This window comes from Eurytemora carolleeae, unplaced genomic scaffold (genome assembly GCF_000591075.1).
Source record: "Eurytemora carolleeae unplaced genomic scaffold, Eaff_2.0 scaffold1101, whole genome shotgun sequence".
Taxonomy (NCBI): domain Eukaryota; kingdom Metazoa; phylum Arthropoda; class Copepoda; order Calanoida; family Temoridae; genus Eurytemora; species Eurytemora carolleeae.
In genome coordinates this window covers 1-19,539 of record NW_019397031.1, presented here as the reverse complement: position 1 = coordinate 19,539, position 19,539 = coordinate 1, and the positions used below count along the sequence as shown (strand labels likewise).

General features: G+C 32.9%; 4 protein-coding genes across 5 annotated transcripts in view; all 4 read left to right on the top strand.

Moving 5' to 3' along the window:
* Window positions 1–5,191, top strand: part of LOC111711263 (zinc finger protein 236) — a 7,885-nt gene extending 2,694 nt beyond the window's left edge. For both annotated transcript variants that reach the window (XM_023485563.1, XM_023485562.1), the window contains exons 4-11: window positions 190–255; window positions 470–508; window positions 1,674–1,732; window positions 2,426–2,556; window positions 3,257–3,357; window positions 4,251–4,316; window positions 4,414–4,515; window positions 4,725–5,191. In XM_023485563.1, the coding sequence (XP_023341331.1) occupies window positions 190–255; window positions 470–508; window positions 1,674–1,732; window positions 2,426–2,556; window positions 3,257–3,357; window positions 4,251–4,316; window positions 4,414–4,515; window positions 4,725–4,928 (768 nt within the window). In that variant the 3' untranslated portion in view covers window positions 4,929–5,191. The remainder of the gene's footprint in view (window positions 1–189; window positions 256–469; window positions 509–1,673; window positions 1,733–2,425; window positions 2,557–3,256; window positions 3,358–4,250; window positions 4,317–4,413; window positions 4,516–4,724) is intronic.
* Window position 5,192: 1 nt separating this feature from the next.
* On the top strand, window positions 5,193–8,744 carry LOC111711266 (splicing factor 3B subunit 6). The gene is made up of 4 exons (XM_023485566.1): window positions 5,193–5,278; window positions 5,707–5,781; window positions 6,047–6,154; window positions 8,388–8,744. The coding sequence occupies exons 1-4, from the start codon at window positions 5,211–5,213 to the stop codon at window positions 8,509–8,511; spliced, it is 375 nt and encodes a 124-aa protein (XP_023341334.1). The 5' UTR covers window positions 5,193–5,210; the 3' UTR covers window positions 8,512–8,744.
* Window positions 8,718–14,972, top strand: LOC111711264 (RNA polymerase II subunit 5-mediating protein homolog). Its single transcript, XM_023485564.1, has 9 exons — window positions 8,718–8,797; window positions 10,498–10,579; window positions 11,292–11,356; window positions 11,811–11,880; window positions 12,983–13,041; window positions 13,309–13,362; window positions 13,586–13,651; window positions 14,000–14,117; window positions 14,347–14,972. Exons 1-9 carry the CDS (start codon window positions 8,768–8,770, stop codon window positions 14,919–14,921), a joined length of 1,119 nt encoding a protein of 372 aa, XP_023341332.1. The 5' UTR covers window positions 8,718–8,767; the 3' UTR covers window positions 14,922–14,972.
* LOC111711265 (2-oxoisovalerate dehydrogenase subunit alpha, mitochondrial) lies at window positions 14,947–19,235 on the top strand (the record flags this gene model as incomplete). The annotated part of the gene is given in 6 exon segments (XM_023485565.1): window positions 14,947–15,065; window positions 17,079–17,100; window positions 17,188–17,258; window positions 18,062–18,141; window positions 18,416–18,503; window positions 19,127–19,235. Coding segments are annotated over 6 exon segments (457 nt in total), but the record flags the coding sequence as incomplete, so codon positions are not given.
* Window positions 19,236–19,539: the final 304 nt, after the last annotated feature.

The window sequence follows — 19,539 nt, the reverse complement described above, 5'->3', positions numbered from 1 at the left end:
CCCCCCCCGGCCCTCCTTGACAAAAATCTAGATTTATTTCCTGAAACTACTTCCACCCAAGTTCAACAAGTTGAAGCAAAAAAAGTTTGGCATTTCAATACTAAGGGTTGACATCACCCAGAGAACCTTTGCATCTTTTGATTTTATGTCTCTCACTTCTTCGTGTTTATTGTGTTGTTGCCCTGTTAGAATATCGACGAATGGAAGAATCATTGCATCGGGCACTGGAGACTCGGGGGAATGAAAGCTCTAAAGGTTAGTTTCAGGCCAATGATTGATTGATATAATGATTGATAAATTGATTGATAAATTGATTGATAAATTGATAAATTGATAAATTGATTAATAAACTGGTTGATCGATTGATTGCAGTGTTCTTACTACTCGTTATGGATCAATAATTTCCTTCAAATTACACTGAACACCTAGCCTCTAAAATCTGTTTAAATGACGATAAAATTATGTTTAGACCAGATGCTTTGTGAAGGGGTGTGATTTCGCTGCTAAGGTTTCCCATCAAATAAATTTTAATACAAACCCTACTTGACAAACTTTTTTGCAAAGGAGTTGAAAAACGTTGAGTTGGTGCCTAAAATAGGGAAATTAGTTCAGAATAATGTTTTCCATAAAAGGGAATGTTAGCGCACTCTTAAGCAAACTTCCAAGTAAAGTTTGTAACGTCTGATTTACAATGGTACCCTTGAAACCTTAATCTGATCAAAAAAGTGGAAGATACCGTCGTTTTCCTGATGCTTTCTCCATTGCTTCTTTTTGTAGAGAAACCATAAATGAAAATAAACAGTTAAACGAAACATAAACAATAATATTAACAAAGCTCTCACGGGTACCGTTGTAAATCTGGCATTGCCATCTTTGTATTTGGGTTCACTTGAAATTATGCTTACAGTCCGTTTATAAGCTACTACTCAATTTCACATCATTTTTAAATACTTAAATACTTTATTTTGGGAAAGCTAACGTGCATCTTTAAAACCGTCCCTTTAAAGGGACAGTAAAGGAAAAATGAAAGGGGGTATAGGCTGAAAGCTAATCACTTTAGCTTTTCATCGAGACCCTTGAGACGCCTATCTGAAGTTCCTGACTCGAGAATTGAAATAAAGCTGTTTCAAAGTTGTACGAAAATGCATATATATACAATTTCGTATAGAAATAGTAGGTTTAAACAGACCATGCTCAGAAAAACAGCAACCAATCTAAAAAAGATGATATCCCAGAGAAAGCTAATTGTAATTTAGGTTTACTTTTATATTTGTTGTTTCTATTTTCAATAGATTTCATTCATAATATTATTTTTACGTCCGTATTACTAGACCAGAAATTCCACCAATGGCAGTGCAGTAAAGTGGTCACGTGATACAGGCGGAGACACGTGACCAGTATACTGTTCTGCCATTGGTGATAGTTCTGGTCACGTGATTTAAGTTTCTGATTTTCAAAATTTGACATATATGAATTTTCGTATAATTATAACACAGTTTTATATCAATTTCTCGAGACAGGAACATCAGATATAACTTTCATGGGTTGCGATCAAGAGCTAAAGTGATTAGCTTTCAGCCTATATCCCCTTTCATTTTTCCTTTACTGTCCCTTTAAGCCAATATAAAATACGTCTTGAAATGCTACGAACAAGTTTGATGTGGGTTTGCTAGGATACAAATACAGGACAACGTTTAAGCAAACTTGGAGATCATTTCATCGAGGCACACAAGTAAGTAAGAATGGAATAAAGTAAGGAATAGTTTTTTTAATCTTAAAAAAAAGTTCATCAGATTTTAAGAAAGAATTTAAACCGGTTCAAATTGAGCGCCGGCTCAAATTCCTAAAATTTGGCCTTAGGATGATAAATATACAATTCCGAATGTTACCAATTCAAAGGTTCCGAAAAAACTTTTAGATTGAATTCTGTTGAACATTAAATTAAAAAAAAGATCTTAATAAAATTCTAATAAATTGTGAAAGTTATCATTATTCTCTAAATGTTCTATAATTTTATTCAGTAAGGATAAAAAGTCGAAAGCTCTAGAATAGGATGACAAATGCATTGGTATATTCAAGTTTTAATTTGAAATAATTATTGAACATAATTAGCTAATAATTATTTTGTTTTATGAGAACTTCAAATGAACGTAAGCTTCCTATTCCACAGTTTATGGGAACCTCTGTAAATATTTTTCACGTCATTATTGTTCAGTAATGATGGAGGGGCTGTTACAAACGTTAATAAAGGGGTATATATATTTTTTAATACATCATCGGGGGGATGATTTTGAAAATACTTTTTTTTGTAATTTTTAGGGATTTATTTTCTTCATTGAGATAAATATAGATATTTAGCGGTAAATTAAATAATTTTTGTAGAAAANGTAATAATTTAAAATATACAATAACTTGATATATTCAGATTCACTCAGACTGCTTTCCGTAAATGTGATATCTGCAACCTTGAGTTTATGGAAGAAAGGAAATATAATACACACATGAAGAAGCATGATCCGAGTTTTACATGTGATCTTTGCAAGAAGAAAATCACAGGTGTAAGATCTCAATTATTCCAAGCTTGAAATGACAGATCTGTTCATTTTGGCAATTTTCTCCAAAAGTTGTAGATTTTTTCTCCCATGTTGGCAGATTTTGATCAAATTTTTTAAAAAAAATTGTAACTTTTTTTTGGAGGGAAATGTTATCCAATTATACCAATATAATCTTTCTTGATAAAAAAATAAATTGTGACTAAGGAGGAAAATGTATACTGTGTGTATTGAGGGTGTTAATTTATTGTAGGTTTTGTCTTTAATTTTTTTCATAACTTTCTTCCAATTTCATTTTAATTTTCTCTTTCAATGGGAAGGGGGTCCGATTCCTAATTTTTGTTGAAAACTGTCAACTGGTCTAACCACTAATTCTGAAATTTGAACTGAGGGAATGAGTTCAGACCGGTCTCATGGCTCAAATTTGGTTGAGAGTCCAACGTTAGGATTAAACTTTGTCAAGCTGAAAAGACTTGAATTGAAGGGGATTGTGACAGCATTCCCCGGTCAGTTCAGTGAGCTATTGGATCATTCCTGGTTCTTGATCTGATACTGATTCTGATTCTGATTCTGATTCTGATTCTGATTCTGATTCTGATTCTGATTCTGATTCTGATTCTGATTCTGATTCTGATTCTGATTCTGATTCTGATTCTGATTCTGATTCTGATTCTGATTCTGATTCTGATTCTGATTCTGATTAGGAAAGTTCTGGTACAGGAAGCATATAGAGAAATGTTATGGAGATGAGAGACCATCCTGGGCTAGGAAACCTGTAGAGGTCAACCCTGGGGAGGATAAAGAGGTCAGTTTCACTTTTCACAGGGGCTCTCGTTGTTTTTCTTAATTGACCTCCATGCCTTTCACTCAAAGTGGGTTTGCCCCGCTTTACTAGGTAACCCTAAATTTAAACCTTAAATATTTGTAATCTTATTAATTCTTAATTACTAAAAATCGTACCGTTGTGAATCAAACATGTCTCTTATTGGAAGGTTACTTGAAATTTCGTCTACAGGGTTTGTTTAACTATTTGAAATAGACATTATGTTGCAGTTTGTTGACTTGTATTCACAAAACAACCTATCCTACCGGTCAATAATCTGTCAAATAAGTGGACAGATAGACTTAGTACCTAATACATAAATGTTTGTGTTACTTTAATTTCACATTTTAATTTTACTTTCAATGGGCTTTTTCTAGGTCAAATAACTTTTAATTTTGCAATTTTTTCATCAGACTATAATAAATAAATATTTTCATGTGTTAATCTGTTCAAATAAGTGGATTTTTTTAAAATCATATAAACCAGATCAGTTCATCCGTTTATTTGATAGAATTAGACCAGCCAGCTTTACAGAAAGACTAGCTTGTGAAGCCAGCGCTGCCCAGGTTACTGAAAGTTACTCCCGAAGTTTACCCGCACGATTTTACTGGGAAACTAAATTGTCGCCATTAAAGTCGACCCACTCAACTTAGAATTTCAAAACCTAGCTACGAACATTCCCGTGGTTCTCCCAAGTTCCCCTATCAAAATTTGAGACAAATTGGTTCAGGGTTTTCCGAGTTATGATCGGACACTTTGATAAGGGGGTTATCGTTGAGGTGGGAAAAGAAATGATAAAATCATCTTTTTCCTGGCATCACTTTGTTCGTTCTTAGAGTGTTTCCTCCTCAATTTTTTAGTTTTTCTTCCTCTAGGTGATAGAAATCTACGGGAAGGAATACGATGTACACTGGGGAACAGTTACCAACACGTTTACAAAGGTATTTGCCTCGTATTCTTATTTTTATCTTAAATACACAGGGTTACCCAGACAGGATGAGTTGTTATTGACTACCTAATCCCTTTTTGATATTCTAGAAGTCCCGAATAGTAGCTAGAGTCTGGATTGAGGGGAAAGCCTGGGCAGGAAAAGCAGACTCCAGAGACGAGGCAAGAACGAAACTCATCAAATCATTGAAGGTAGAAAAAAGGGATAAAAATATATCAGATGGTAATAAAATAAATCAGATGAGGATAAAATAAATCAGATGATTAGATTAGAACTAGAACTAATAATGTTAAAAGTAATTCAAAATATTCTAGAAATAAACTTTGGACTCTTTTCCCCCCCAACATTTCAAATGGAAAGCTATAATTAGATATGCAATTTTTATTTGCTAATTTTTTAGGATCACATTAAGAAAACGATGGACAAGGGTCTGTACACACTAGAAGACGGAGAACTTGTTCCAGAACCGGTTCTGTCAGAAACCCCTGCTCCTGCCACAAAACCCGCCAAATCAAAATGTCCGCAGTGCGGGACACAGTTCTCGAAACGCGCCAACTTGGAGTTGCACATGTTCATGCACAGAGGGGACGCCAAAGCAATATAAATGTCATTTTCATCTTCTTTAAGCATTTTGGAACATTTAACTTCATTACGGAGCCATCAGTTGTCTTTCATATTTTAAAATCTATTTGAATCTAAAAAGAAATAATATCCTTAGACCGCTAGCTGTTTTGGGTTAATACAGCCGCATTTATCCAATAGTTTTCACGAAAATTATTTATGTATGGAAGTCACAATATGAAGAGAAAGAAAATTGTCACTATTTGTTGAATTGTCTTATTTTTTCTAATTTCCCGAATTTTCAGAGATTACTAGTTAATCCAAGATGGCGATGAACAAAGCACGTGCTAATGTTCGACTTCCGCCAGAAGTCAACAGAGTTCTCTATGTCAGGTATTGTTACACTTTATTGTTTGGTTGGTCGCTTGATATGGTTGCTAGTAGATAGAAGGTTTTCTGAATCTGATGGATTGGATAGTCGATAGTGAACTTTTATTGGGTTACATATTGATTGATTGATTGATGGTTATTTCTGAAATGTCAACGACAATAAAAGACAATTTTGTTGTATTTTTCCATACTGATGCGTTTTCATGGGGGGGGGGGGGGGGCTATTGGGGGTTAGCCTCCCTGGACCAGCAATCTATGGATTTCAGGGTGTTTATCAGGTCCCAACGACTGCTGACCCCCCTGGAAAGAAAAAAATATCTAAGCCAAACCCCCCCCCCCCCATGCCCCTTGGACAAATTCCTGACTACGTTGCTGATCGCAAGGCACTGAAAGAATAAGAACAATAATCCTAATATTAATAAAATATCTAGGAATTTACCGTACAAGATCACAGCTGAGGAGATGTACGACATATTTGGTAAATACGGAGCTATCAGACAAATTAGGTAAATCAAATATTACAAATATATTTTTTTTTGTCTCAGATAGTTTCAATAATGTAGTTAAAACATTGTTACATCTAGTTTCTAGGTTATTTTAGAATTAAAACTCTGATTCTGCATTTTTGTATTTTTGGGCAAATAGATTATCAAGTACAATAGGTGGCAACAGAGAAATGAACCAATTATACACAACGTCACAAGTGTCAAATATAACAAGGAAAACGAAATTTTTAAAGAAATTTACACCACTAAAAATATGTTTTTCCAGGGTTGGAAACACGACGGAGACGCGAGGAACTGCGTTTGTTATTTACGAAGATATTTTTGACGCAAAGAATGCGTGTGATCATCTGTCTGGGTTCAACGTTTGTAACAGGTAATAATGGTTTTTAAAGTGACTATAAGCGTAATTTCAAGTGATCCTCCATGCAAAGAATGTAATGCAAGGAAAGTTATTTACAGTTGCGTATACTCTGCGTACATATTGAAACCAGTTCTCTCTGGGCTGAATTTGTAAACAAGAATAGATGCCTCAGTGTTCGTTTAGTATTCTAGGAGGTTAAAAGCATTGAATTTTGATAATTTTGATAATTCATATAATAGTTTCCTTTGACCAGAATATTTCATTAATTATTTATGTGAAAGAAGGATCCCATGTCAGGCTTCGACATCTGTCTTGTGTTTACTTTACCGCCCGGCGCCCAGTGGCAGTACACTTCAGTGCAAAAGATGCGTACATCTCTGAAATAACTTTCATTGCATTAAATCCTTGCTTCAAAGATGAAAATATCCGATTTACAACCATAATCTGATGAAATATAGAGAAACAGCAAATGCAAATTAACAGTTTAAAGAAACTGAAACTTGGATATAATTCATAGCTCAAAATTCCGTTAAAGGTACCGTTGTAAATCGTTATCATTATCTTTGCATGGAGGGTCACTTAAAATTAAGCGTAAAGGGACAGACCGGCAATGTAAGGTAGTTAAACTGAGAATGCAGTGTTGTGGACACATTCTTTAGGATTCATTTGAGACTTATAAAACTTTTTTTAAAGATCTTTAAATCCTTAGTTTAAGCGCAAAGTCGACGTTCAAAATCGTACTATCGGGTGGATACGTTTTCATAATAGTTTTTTTATTATTATTAAATAACGACAACAAGAAATGTATACAAAATTCTGCAGTAAGCTAATTAGTTGTTCAGGAACAGGTTGAGAAAATAAAAATTAACTCTTATCATCGAAAATATGTAATCTTATTCAATTATTATTTTCTATAATCTCTCTTTAATCACAAAGATTTTCGGCAGATTTTCTGTAATTTTTATTAAAAAGACGAAATTTGAAGAATTTGAAGAAATCTGCGAACAAATTCATAGAAAATAAGAAATTCAATATAATGATGAAAAAGGAAATAATTAATTCTAACTTCAATTTATTGACCAATTTCTTTTGAGAAACATGTTCTTAAACATCTAATTATTTTTTCTATAGAAATTTTACGATATTTTTCGTCGTCGTTATTAATTTAAAAAAAGCGATTCTGAAAACGTACCCACCCAAATTCATGATTTTGAACGTCGACTTTGTGCTCAAACGTAGTAATTATACATCATGGAAACGTCTAATGTCTCAAATGAATCCTACAGTATTTGTCCACAACACTACATACTCACTTTAACTACCTTACATAGCCGGTCTGTCCCTTTAAAATCCCATTAATATTAAGTTTTGTTCATCAGGTGCGTGACCAGAAATTATTCTTAATTGTTCCAACACCAGTTCTTCTTCTTATTATTTGTAATCTATCTATCTATCCACCTATCAATCAATCAATCATAGCATTAAATCTCAAAGATAAAATATTTATAGATATGCAGGCAGGTAGAAACCTCCTTCCTTAATTGCTTGTAGCAGACAACTAATTTTTGAACCTCCGAGAAAAGGTGCAAGGAGAGACATCTATAGCAAATTGATTACTTTCTATTTTCCTTTCTCCCCTTGCTGCCATCTGTAGGAAATACGCATTTGTGTTATATAAACATACAGTACGCGTATTGCATCCTGTATTGACGGGGTTACTCTGTTGTGTGTGTATTGTTCGGCCATCGGGAAAGAATTGTCTGGGGAAAATAAACACCCCCCTTCTGAATCTTGACCGGCCTATTATCCGGATTTGTCTAGCGTGTTGCTGTTATCTGTCAACAAATATGCAGTATACATTGTTGATACTATAGTACGCATTTAGTGTTATCACGCATAAACAAAGTGATAAATTAGCAACAATCCAGAGGATAAAATGCCATGCGTACGACAGAGATGGTGCTGTTTGCACCTTTTCTCAAGACCTCAAAATTTATACCTGCCTGCATATCTATATATATATTATCTTTGGCCATCCCAGATTTTCACATAAAATATAATACCATGCAGAAAGTTATTTAACGTTGAAAAACAAGGACTTAAATCTAAAAAAAGAAAAAGAAAATCCCCATAATTTGACCTTTTATGATTTGATAACTTCTTACTTATCTATGCTTAAGTTGGTATTGTGTCTATATTTCCCCGATATTTCACACAATTCATCCATTGGTTTATTATTCTCTAGATATCTAGTAGTGCTGTACTACCAGGCTAATAAAGCTTTTGAGAAGTTGAATACGGCCAAGAAGGAAGACGATCTCCAGAAAATGAAGGAAAAATACGACCTCAAAACCCCTGGCAGGGTTTAGGGACCGAAAAACTCAGACCAAAACGTTACAAAATTGTGTAAACAACTTAAATTTGTTTCCTTCGATAATTGCGCATTTTTGCTCAAATACAGAAAACAATTTTTTTCAATACAAACAAACAATTAAATAAGATAAATCATCAAAAAAGTCTGCGCATTAAATATTATTGCATTTCTGTTTATTATAAAGTTGTGTTTTTGTACGATTGAATGATTGTATCTCTTAATTTCAGATCAATAATAAAATAAAAATAAAAATGGATCACACCAGTTTATCCAAGCTTCAGGGATATACTCGTTTATTCAGTTAGTAATATCATGCATACTGTCATAGACATAGATAGAAATAGATAGACGTAGATGTGGTAGACATTAGACAATAGTAAAAGTACATATTCTTTTTGAAACCTTTACTATGAGGCGTTTTTTCTCTTAAAGGGACTGTAAGCGTAATTTTAAGCGACCCTCCATGCAAAGATGGCAATGCCCGATTTTCAACGGATTTGCCTGATCAAAATTTGTCTGATCAAGTGTTAATAAATTTAGAAACTAATTATTTTAAAATTGTGGTATCTATACAAACGTGACTTGAATTACCTTTTCCGATTGGGCATGCTATTTTCCAGTTTGCACTTGAAATTACCTCTTTAGTCCATTTAAGAACTCTTTTTAAAGAGAATGATAATATTTGAAGAATACAATTTAGTTCATATCTTTACAATTGGGTTGATTTTTAATTGTTTTCTGTATTTTTTTTCGTTTTGTTTAATGTTCAGTTTCTGTATTGTGAATGAAAAGGAGCGGGTAATGGATACCATTTTGGTATTCACGGATAGTTTCCTTAAAGAAAAGTTAAGATTATAAAATTGTGGATTAAAGTTTAAAGATTGCCTTCTCAAATAAAGAAAATCAAAAGCAATTTAAAATAGGTGGACATATCATTTTTCATGCTTTTTGTCCTGTTCTTAAAGGATCTATAGACGAGAGCAGTTTTAAAAATATTGTAACTTTATTTATTTATTTATATATGTATAAATTACAAATTCTATGACGAAAAATACCGAAAAAAGAAATGAATTCAGGAAATAAAGTAGGTTTTTCACTTTAATTTTTATCAAGAAAATTTCCAAAATCATCTCCACCCAATTTTCCCTCTTCCTGTTTAATTTAATTTGGGAAAGGAAGTATTATTACTACTAAAATATTGACATTAAAAACTTGCATGCAGAAAATTTTCCAGAGTTTTTAAAAATTTTATGAGAACGAATTTGTTAATAAATTTGTATTATTAAGCTATGCAGCATTCGATCTAGAAATAGTCTTCACTTCATCCGAGTCGATGTTTGAATGAAAAAAGTTTTCAGAAGTGTAATATTAAATGGTGCGACACATTTTAAAAGCCGCCTAAATATTAAAATGATTTTTTAGTGGCCTTACTTGAAAGATTTGTTAGAGATTGGTATAACTTCAGCTTCATTGGAGTTGAATACGAGTTTGAAATGCTATACATCAAACCATAAAATGATAATTGAGCTTGAGGGTCGGGGGTCAAAGATTTGGTTTTAGGACTTAATTCTTAAAGAAAGCTGAAGTGCTGCAGCTGTCATTCGTCATTCGTAATACATTGACAGTTATTACAGTCTACTAGTTATGCTACAGGGTGTCCCAATAAACATGGGAATTAAGTGACGACTTTTAAATCTTGTTTGATCTATGCAGCATTTTTCATGAACACACTTTCCAGTTTAAACATACAATATCTAAAACGCCTGGTCTTGAGGTTTTCAAAATGTGGTCTACTATATTTGTATCTTAAAAATTAACGGGGAAATTATAAAATTTGTTAAATTTCAATTTATTTAATAAGTTCAAATTGACGTAATATCTAAGATTTTGTTATTTTTTAAAACACAGACAATTTTCTCTCAACTCCCATGTTTATGTATCTGTGTTGAAAAATTTTGATAAATGAAGTATATATCTGTAGGAAGGGGTGAATATGAAATTAGAGGAGAACAGGGAGAGAGGAAGAAAAATGTTGGATCATCTAAATGCATACAAAAAATTAGGTGACGAGAAATCTTTCAGAAAATAAGTTTTTTTTCAGTGATGCAAATAAAAAATCTTTTGCTCTCTAACCTTAAATCTGAACTTATGAAAAAAGAGAGATTATCAAATATTTCTTATCTATATAAGGTTTATCAAGTTTTAGCAAAAAATAACCGAAAAAAGAAGAAAAATAAATTAAAAATGTTTTTATGTAAAAAAATTGGTAACTCTTAATGAAATGTTCATGACCTGGATACGGATCCATTTTCCTACAGTGAGGATCCAAGATCCGCAGCACAAAATCAAATGGATCCTAAGCACTGTTTTTGTTAAGATTTTATATTAGATTTGTTAAAAATGTATTCAATGCAATCATGTCCATGTTCAGGAACTGTTTCAATCATTTAATTACAAGTTACTTAATTAGGATAAACTACTGAGATGATAAAGGATTTGAGTCTTAGCCAAAAACTCAGATCTTTAAATCCCTTTTTTTTGCAACCAAATGTCAAAGACCTTTTCAAAGATTGAATTTCGTTAAATCAAAAAAAAAGTTGGAATTTTGAAATATCAAAGGTCTACATTATCAGGTTGCGAAGATATAGAGATTAAAAATTTGAGATTGTAGCTGCCCAAGACTCAATGCCTTTGCACCTTTATTAGTTTCATTAAAAAAGCGAATAAGTACGTCATCATTTGAAAAAAAAATCAATCAATCAATCATATGTTTAGATAGTCGACTGTCGACCCTTCCTGACAAACTATCTCATGATGTAATGGTTCCTTTCACAACAAAGATATAGCTTTCAGTTTCTATTCATTCAGAAAGGTGGAATTACTACATTTAAAAATGTTGACCAATGTTATGGGCCAATATTGTCGTTTTTAAGTTTGGTTGAAACCTGGATAAAAAATACATACTTGATCCTACAAAGCTTTTAAGGGTACCGATATAAATCAAGCAAAGCTTTCTTGCATGGAGGGTCACTTGAAGTTAAGCTGAAAGCCTTTTGGAATAACGTTTACAGTCCCTTAAAGGAGAAGGAAAAATAGTTGAATTAGGCACTGATAGTTTAACAACTTCTCTTGATTGACTTGTAGTTCCCTTGGAGAAGTTCGAATACTAATACACAGTTCAACTACTTTTCGCTATTAAATGTGCTGGGTTTTTTATCACATCTGAAATTGTATAAGATAAAAAAAGTCAAATCATGTTTTTTTTTGTCACTAGAATAATTACTTTTTATCCAGGCTATGATGCCTGGTAAACTTGTGAATTCGAATAAAATAATGGTTCTGCTTGGAGAAAACTATTTTATAGGTAAAAAAGTACTTTTTTTTTGTAAAGTTAATGTTAATAGAATGTTGTACAGTTCCTAACTTCATTTCATTTCGGAATCCGGATCTGGGTGTTTTTCTACCTAAATTCTATTTTGTTTTCGTTTACTTTTATTATGAAGTTTGATGGACCAATGAGAGATCAAAAAAGTTTCTCGGATTTCGCATTAGTCCAAACTTGAAATTTTTATTTTGAGAAGAGTTTTTGTTGTTGGATATAAATAAAAATAAAGTTGACTGTTTTTTTTATTTTAAAGAAACTAATGATTGAATTGTAGTTGGCAGCCTTTAGAAATAAGGTGAACAGTCCCTTTAATTATCTAGAAACGAGTGCTAAGAATAAGGTTAACAGTCCCTTTATCTAGAAACGAGTGCTAAGAATAAGGTTAACAGTCCCTTTAATTATCTAGAAATGATTGCTAAGAATAAGGTTAACAGTCCCTTTAATTATCTAGAAACGAGTGCTAAGAATAAGGTTAACAGTCCTTTTAATTATCTAGAAACAACTGCTTAGAATAAGGTTAACAGTCCTTTTAATTATCTAGAAACGAGTGCTAAGAATAAGTTTAACAGTCACTTTATTTATTTAGAAACGAGTGTTAAGAATAAGGTTAATAGTCCCTTTAATTATCTAGAAACGAGTGCTAAAAATAAGTTTAACAGCCCCTTTAATTATCCAGAAACGAGTGCTAAGAATAAGTTTAACAGTCACTTTAATTATCTAGAAACGAGTGCTAAGAATAAGTTTAACAGTCCCTTTAATTATCTAGAAACGAGTGCTAAGAATAAGTTTAACAGTCCCTTTAATTATCTAGAAACGAGTGCTAAGAATAAGTTTAACAGTCCCTTTAATTATTTAGAAACGAGTGCTAAGAATAAGTTTAACAATCCCTTTAATTATCTAGAAACGAGTGCTAAGAATAAGTTTAACAGTCCCTTTAATTATCTAGAAACGAGTGCTAAGAATAAGTTTAACAGTCCCTTTAATTATCTAGAAACAAGTGCTAAAAATAAGTTTAACAGTCCCTTTAATTATCTAGAAACGACTGCTAAGAATAAGTTTAACTGTCACTTTATTTATTTAGAAACAAGTGCTAAAAATGCCCGGGAGATATGTACTAGAAGAATACAGGCCTGTGATAAGGTAAAAGTGTCTTTGATGGGATTTATTTGCAGAACACTCCAGCGCTGCTCTTCTTTCTAAATTCTCTTCTTAAATAAATTTAGTTTTGAATCTTTTTATTTAATTACTTCCCTACTAAAATAAACAAATATTTTCTTAATTTAAAATTTACCCTGGTGGAAATGAGTGTACAGTACCAGTACAACGTGTACAACCAAATATGTCTTTTTTTTGGAAAGTCAGTTTGAACTTTTGTAAAATCACCATGAGTTAAGAAGTTTATTTTAGTTACTACATGAACTCGCTCAAGAAATGGAACTGGTGGAAGGATGGAAAAACCAGGAAAATATCATCAACAAAGTTTAAGAAATGTGCGGTTTTTGTAAGCTATTGCCATCAAGTTTTCTTATTTTGATTACGGAAAGTTGAATGTTGAATACTATATCATTCTATCAGATCTTTTTTTACAACTAAATGCATTATGAATCGCAACATTTTTTTGTCAAATTAAATTCTTCTAATAATTCTTTAAAAGGCGGGAATATTGATGGTGTACCGTATGTAGACTAGTCAGCTGCAGGAGGAAGGGGAGAAGTGTACAGATATCAGGGAGGAGTATACAGAAGAACAGGTACAGTACATTAGTACAATAGTACATGCTAATTTTAATTTTTCATTTTATTTCTTTTTTGATTTTTTTAAAAGTTATTTTTAAAAATATTTTTTTTCATAAATCTAGTTTAACTGCAGAAAATCTTGAAAAGTTTAGAAAATATGACTAGATTTATTGCCCCGAAACATACCTTAATGGTAACGGCCAACCAAAGCCCTTGAGCCCATTGAAATGGCCACGCATGTGCCTACTTAGTACTTAGCTTGCATTATCCAAGTTTATCCAAGTCTGATCCCTTTTAGGTCTCTTTAATAAACTCACTACAGTAAACATTTTTCCAAATTGTAAAAAAATTGACATTTCTAGTTGAAAGAGTGGAGAGAGAAACACTTGGAAAGCGTGCGACGGGAAAAGTTGATGAAAAAGGAAGAGGAAAAGAAAGAGGAAAAGAAAGTAGAGGATGAGGAAATCTGGAAAAGATTAGGGAAGCCAAGAAGAAAAAAAAAATGTTATTCTTAATGTTGGACTTGTTTTTACCCATTACACACAAAAATTATCAGAATTCTACCATGCGACTTTAAGAAGAACATCTGATTTATAGATTCTAAAAAGAAGCTCAAATTTAAGTTACTTTCTGAACCGCTTTCACATTTTTTACTATAATCATCTTGATTTTTTAACTTTTAATTTTTTAATTTTTTGGCTGATTAAAGAGGAGCTAGAGGTCAGAGAAGCGTTGGAAAAAGAATGGGAGGAGGAGGAGGATGATGATGATGATTTTGATGAAGATGATGATGAGGATGATGAGACTGATGATGAAGAAGATGATGATGATGATGATGATGATGATGATGATGAGGCTTATAACAGTGGAGCTGAGGCTGCCAAGGATGATCTTGAGCTGCAGCGAAGAGCTGAAATAACAAGAAGAGTTTCATTTGGAAACCTACATCCACCCAAGGAAACTAAACAGATAATATTTCAGCATTCACAAACCCAATCCGAGCCCTGTGATAACCATGAGCAAGGATATCCATCCCATCCTGGAGATATCTTATCCTTAGTTCCTCTAGAACCCAGATCCATTCTTAAACTTCCAGAGAACTTTGATCCTGCTGCATTTGTGAGACCTGAACCTGATCCTGTACCTGCCAGAGAACCTGAAGCTCCGTTTATCAACCCCATCAGCACCTTAGTGGTAGAGAAGAAAGCTGTTGCTCCTGAACCAGCTCCATCAGAACCAGAGAAGCGTGTCAGCAAGTTCAAGACAATGCGGATGAATAAATGATTGTTTTTTTCAAATCAAGAATATATCACAAAAGAAAGTTATATTTCCAGATTTAAGATGGCGGGACGGGTATTGTCGAATCTGCGACACGTGGGTAGATCAGCTGCTGTCAACAAGAACTTCTCCTTCACTATCAAGATTCAGGTAGAAATTGGCAGGTTTTTAAAAAATAATTTCTTAATTAATCTATTGGAATTAATATCTTTAGTAATATCTTGGTTTACTCATTCCTTTATAAAAGTTGTCTTTTGGTAAGCAACAATTTTCATTGAATCCCGTCAAATTTTAGATTTATTTATGCAGGTCCATGCTAAAACCAGCTCTTTACAAAGAAATGTCATTTAATCTCAGAAAAATTGGAATCAGAAAAACATTTCGGTATTAAATTATCAACCCTTGAGCTACACCCTTTGGGTTATCAATCATTTAATCCCTTAGGGGTTTAAATTTCCATAGGTTCTAAATTTTGAGTTTCTGAGAGTAAGTCACTCAAGGATTATGCAAATTTTATAATATTAAGGAATTTTAACCTGTGAGTAATAAAGGACCTTACTAGTCCCCAGGAGTTTGTAATACCTCTTGTAATAATAGAGATAAATGGTGCTAACTTTGCACCTATATTCTTTTAATTCCTAAGGGGCAGAAAAAAATTTCAAATTTTTTTTCTTGATCAGGGGCGTAGAAAGAGGGGGTGTTTGGCCCAAAACAGGTATTTATATATTTATAAATATTTTATTGCCGATGTATCATTTTTGTTTTCAAAATTTTAGTTCTGACAGATTATGAGACCATGACAAATAAGCCTAACAAGGACAGATTCAGCTTGCAGGAGGAGCCCTGTATGGTTCAGGGGCTAAAAAGCCTACAGTCAGGGGGGTCGTTTGATCCACATCAGACTCCTAAAAATTAAAGAGGAATCAGTGCAATAATGCAAAATTAAATAAAGAAAGGCAAGTAAAATTCTAAAAATAATTTTATAGTTATTTGAATTGATAAATCATAAATACTTCTTCAGGGGCGTCAAGAGTAAAAATATCACCGAACCTCTTGGATTTCATTTGTCAAAAACTAAGAAAATAATAATTTTAGATTATTTTAAATCATACAATCCTTTAGGAAGGGTCTTCCATAGCTTAAAGATCCAAAATGAACCATTTTTATCAAAAGGGGCGCCTAGAAATCCAATATCACTGAACACCCCACTCTTGGTTTTATAATTGTCAAAAACTAAGAAAATAATAATTTTAGATTATTTTAAACCATACTATCCTTTAGGAAGTGACTTCAATAGTTTAAAGATCCAAAATGAACCATTTTTATTGAAAGGGGTGCCTAGAAATCCAATATAACTTAAAAAAAACCTCTAGGCGCCCCTTTTGATAAAAATGGTTCATTTTGGATCTTTAAGCTATGGAAGACACTTCCTAAAGGATTGTATGGTTTGAAATATTTTAAAATTATTATTTTCTTACTTTTTGACTAATGAAATCCAGGAAGGGGGTGCTTAGTGATATTTTTTCTCTTGACGCCCCTGAAGAAGTATTTATGATTTATCATTTCAAATAACTATAAAATTATTTTTAGAATTTTACATGCCTTTCTTTATTTGATTTTTTATTATTGACACTGATTCCTCTTCATTTTCAGGAGTCTGATGTGGATCAAACGACCCCCCTGGCTGTAGGCTTTTTAGCCCCTGAACCATACAGGGCTCCTCCTGCAAGCTGAATCTGTCCTTGTTAGGCTTTTTTGTCATGGTCTAGTATTCTGTCAGACCTAAAATCTTGAAAACAATAATGATACATCGGCAATAAAATATTTATATATATAAATACCTGTTTTGGGCCAAACACCCCCTCTTTCTACGCCCCTGATCAAGAAAAAAAAAATTTGAATTTTTTTTTTGCCCCTTATGGATTAAAAGAATATAGGTGCAAAGTTAGCACCATTTATCTCTATTATTACAAAAGTTATTACAAACTCCAGGAGACTAGTGTGGTCCTTTAAAAAGAGATGAAATAGCTATCATGCTTACATCCCTGTTCCCTCAAGCTTTGATGCATCATTTAAAATACTGACCTTACACAATGAATTGTGCTGAGGATACAATTTTATGCATTTTATTCTTGCAAAACTAATAAATATTTGTTATTTTAGAGGGCGCTCTCATCATCAGTCGGTAAGTTAATTTCATTTTTCTCTTAATGTTCGAAAAGATAATGTTTTTAATTTTGTAGTCATACAGTTCAATGAATTTTGATTTTAGAATCTAAGGAGACCTTGGCTCAGTTCCCTGGAGCTAAAGCAGAATATACAGAGAAACTTCATTTCCTTCAGGTTAGATTCATTCCTTGATTTAGGGACAGATTGCTTGATTGCTTAGTGGCTGATATAATGCTTTAAGTGCTGTGCCTACTATATTACTTTCATCAATCAATCAAGTTAAAATCTGGAAGGGAACCCAAAGTGGAACCCCCAGACTGCCTTCAGGGCACCACACACCATCATGCAGATAACGGCCTGGAGTCCAAATTTTGTTTGTCAAACTAGTTCCAAAATTGGCCTTATATGTCACATTAAAATAAAAACCAACCTTATGTCTCACTCCTACAATTCTTCTTGTTCAACGTTTAGATAAGTCTCTTCTATTCTTTGAAATGTAATGTTGAATATTTAGCCTGATGTATACAATGGTATTCCTATCTACCATGTCATGGATAAAAATATAAACATTAATATTTTAGCCTGATGTATATAATGGTATTCCTATCTACCATGTCATGGATAGAAATATAAACATTAATATTTTAGCCTGATGTATACAATGGTATTCCTATCTACCGTGTCATGGATAGAAATATAAACTTAAATATTTTAGCCTGATGTAAACAATGGTATTCCTATTTACCATGTCATGGATAGAAATATAAACTTAAATATTTTAGCCTGATGTTTACAATGGTATTCCTATCTACCGTGTCATGGATAGAAATATAAACATCAATATTTTAGCCTGATGTATGTATTCCTATCTACCATGTCATGGATAGAAATATAAACATTAATATTTTAGCCTGATGTATACAATGGTATTCCTATCTACCATGTCATGGATAGAAATATAAACTTAAATATTTTAGCCTGATGTATACAATGGTATTCCCATCTACCGTGTAATGGATAGAAATGGAGTTGTCTTTGATGAATCTCAGGACCCTAGGTAAAATTAGATGCATTTGAGCAATTGGAAATTGTTGAGAAGCCATGTGTAGGGGTAGCATTATTAAATTCTCCATGTTCAAAAGAAAAAGCTAAAACTTTTAAATTTAAATCAGTCCTCTTTCCCATTCTACTATTTCATTTGTTTTATAAAACCTTCCATACTAAAATATTTTGTCTTTTTTCACAGACTTGAGGCTCTAAGAAAGAAAACTTTTTGGAACTCATTAAGTTGATTGTAAATTCATTTCTACTTTTATTTTGACCAAATTCAGACTAGAGCCAGAGGAGATGATAAAATGGTACAAATCAATGACGCTTCTCAACACCATGGATAAAATACTTTATGAATCTCAAAGACAGGTGATTTTATGTTATTAAGGGGTATAAGTAATGTGAATCAACCTAATTATACTTACCAAACTTGGTTACATGATTTAGGGCTATTTATTATTCTGCATAACATATTATAGAGAGCAAGCAACCGATGTTGGGGCACTATATATACTTTAATTTAACCAACTACAATTGGGAGGAGGCAACACATTAGATTTGCGTAGCAGATTTATATTAATTTAATTATTTTAACATGTGTTCTACATTAAACCAGCAATTGGGAGGATTCAACTCATATTGGATCTGATTTGCTGATATGAATTATTTAAGGCCCTTTCTAATCAATTTCCTTGGTATGAGTATTAACTTGGAGTTGTTAGCCCTAGATCTGCTAATCTTGTAAGTTAAATTAGTTAAGGTTCTATCTATATGGCGGTTTGAGGGATCCACATTGGGGTCTCTTATAGTTTCCATTTCCTTATAAACCTAATGGAAGGCAGCAACCTAAAATGCCCAATGGAAGAACCTGGTTGGGTTAAATCTTTTAACTATTCTTCATGAGACCAGCATATTGGATTTACTAAGCTTATATCAATTTAGGTTTGGTTTTATATCCGTATTCCTCTTATACTTAGCTTATATTAATTTAGGGTCGTATATCCTTCTATATGACCAACTATGGAGAAGAAGCAACCCATATTGGATCTGCAGCCGCACTTAAACCCAAGGATCTTGTTTATGGACAATACAGAGAAGCAGGTCGGAATTTAAAATTAAAAAATGTTTCCAAAAACCTTCATCCTTAAATTTTGTAGTCTGAGGTACATAATTCAAAAGGCGTGATTACTCAGAGCCCTTAAAAAGGCGCCATGACAAACTCCTGAAAGACAAACTCCTGAAAGACAAACTCCTGACGAGACAAACTCCTGAAAATAAAAAATTCTGAAATACAAACTCCATAATATCAAATTTAAAAAAATGTTTCATAATTTATATTTAATCTAGCCGCAGCGCTCGGCCCAGAAAGTGTCATAACTTAACCTAACCCATGGCCGCAGCGCTC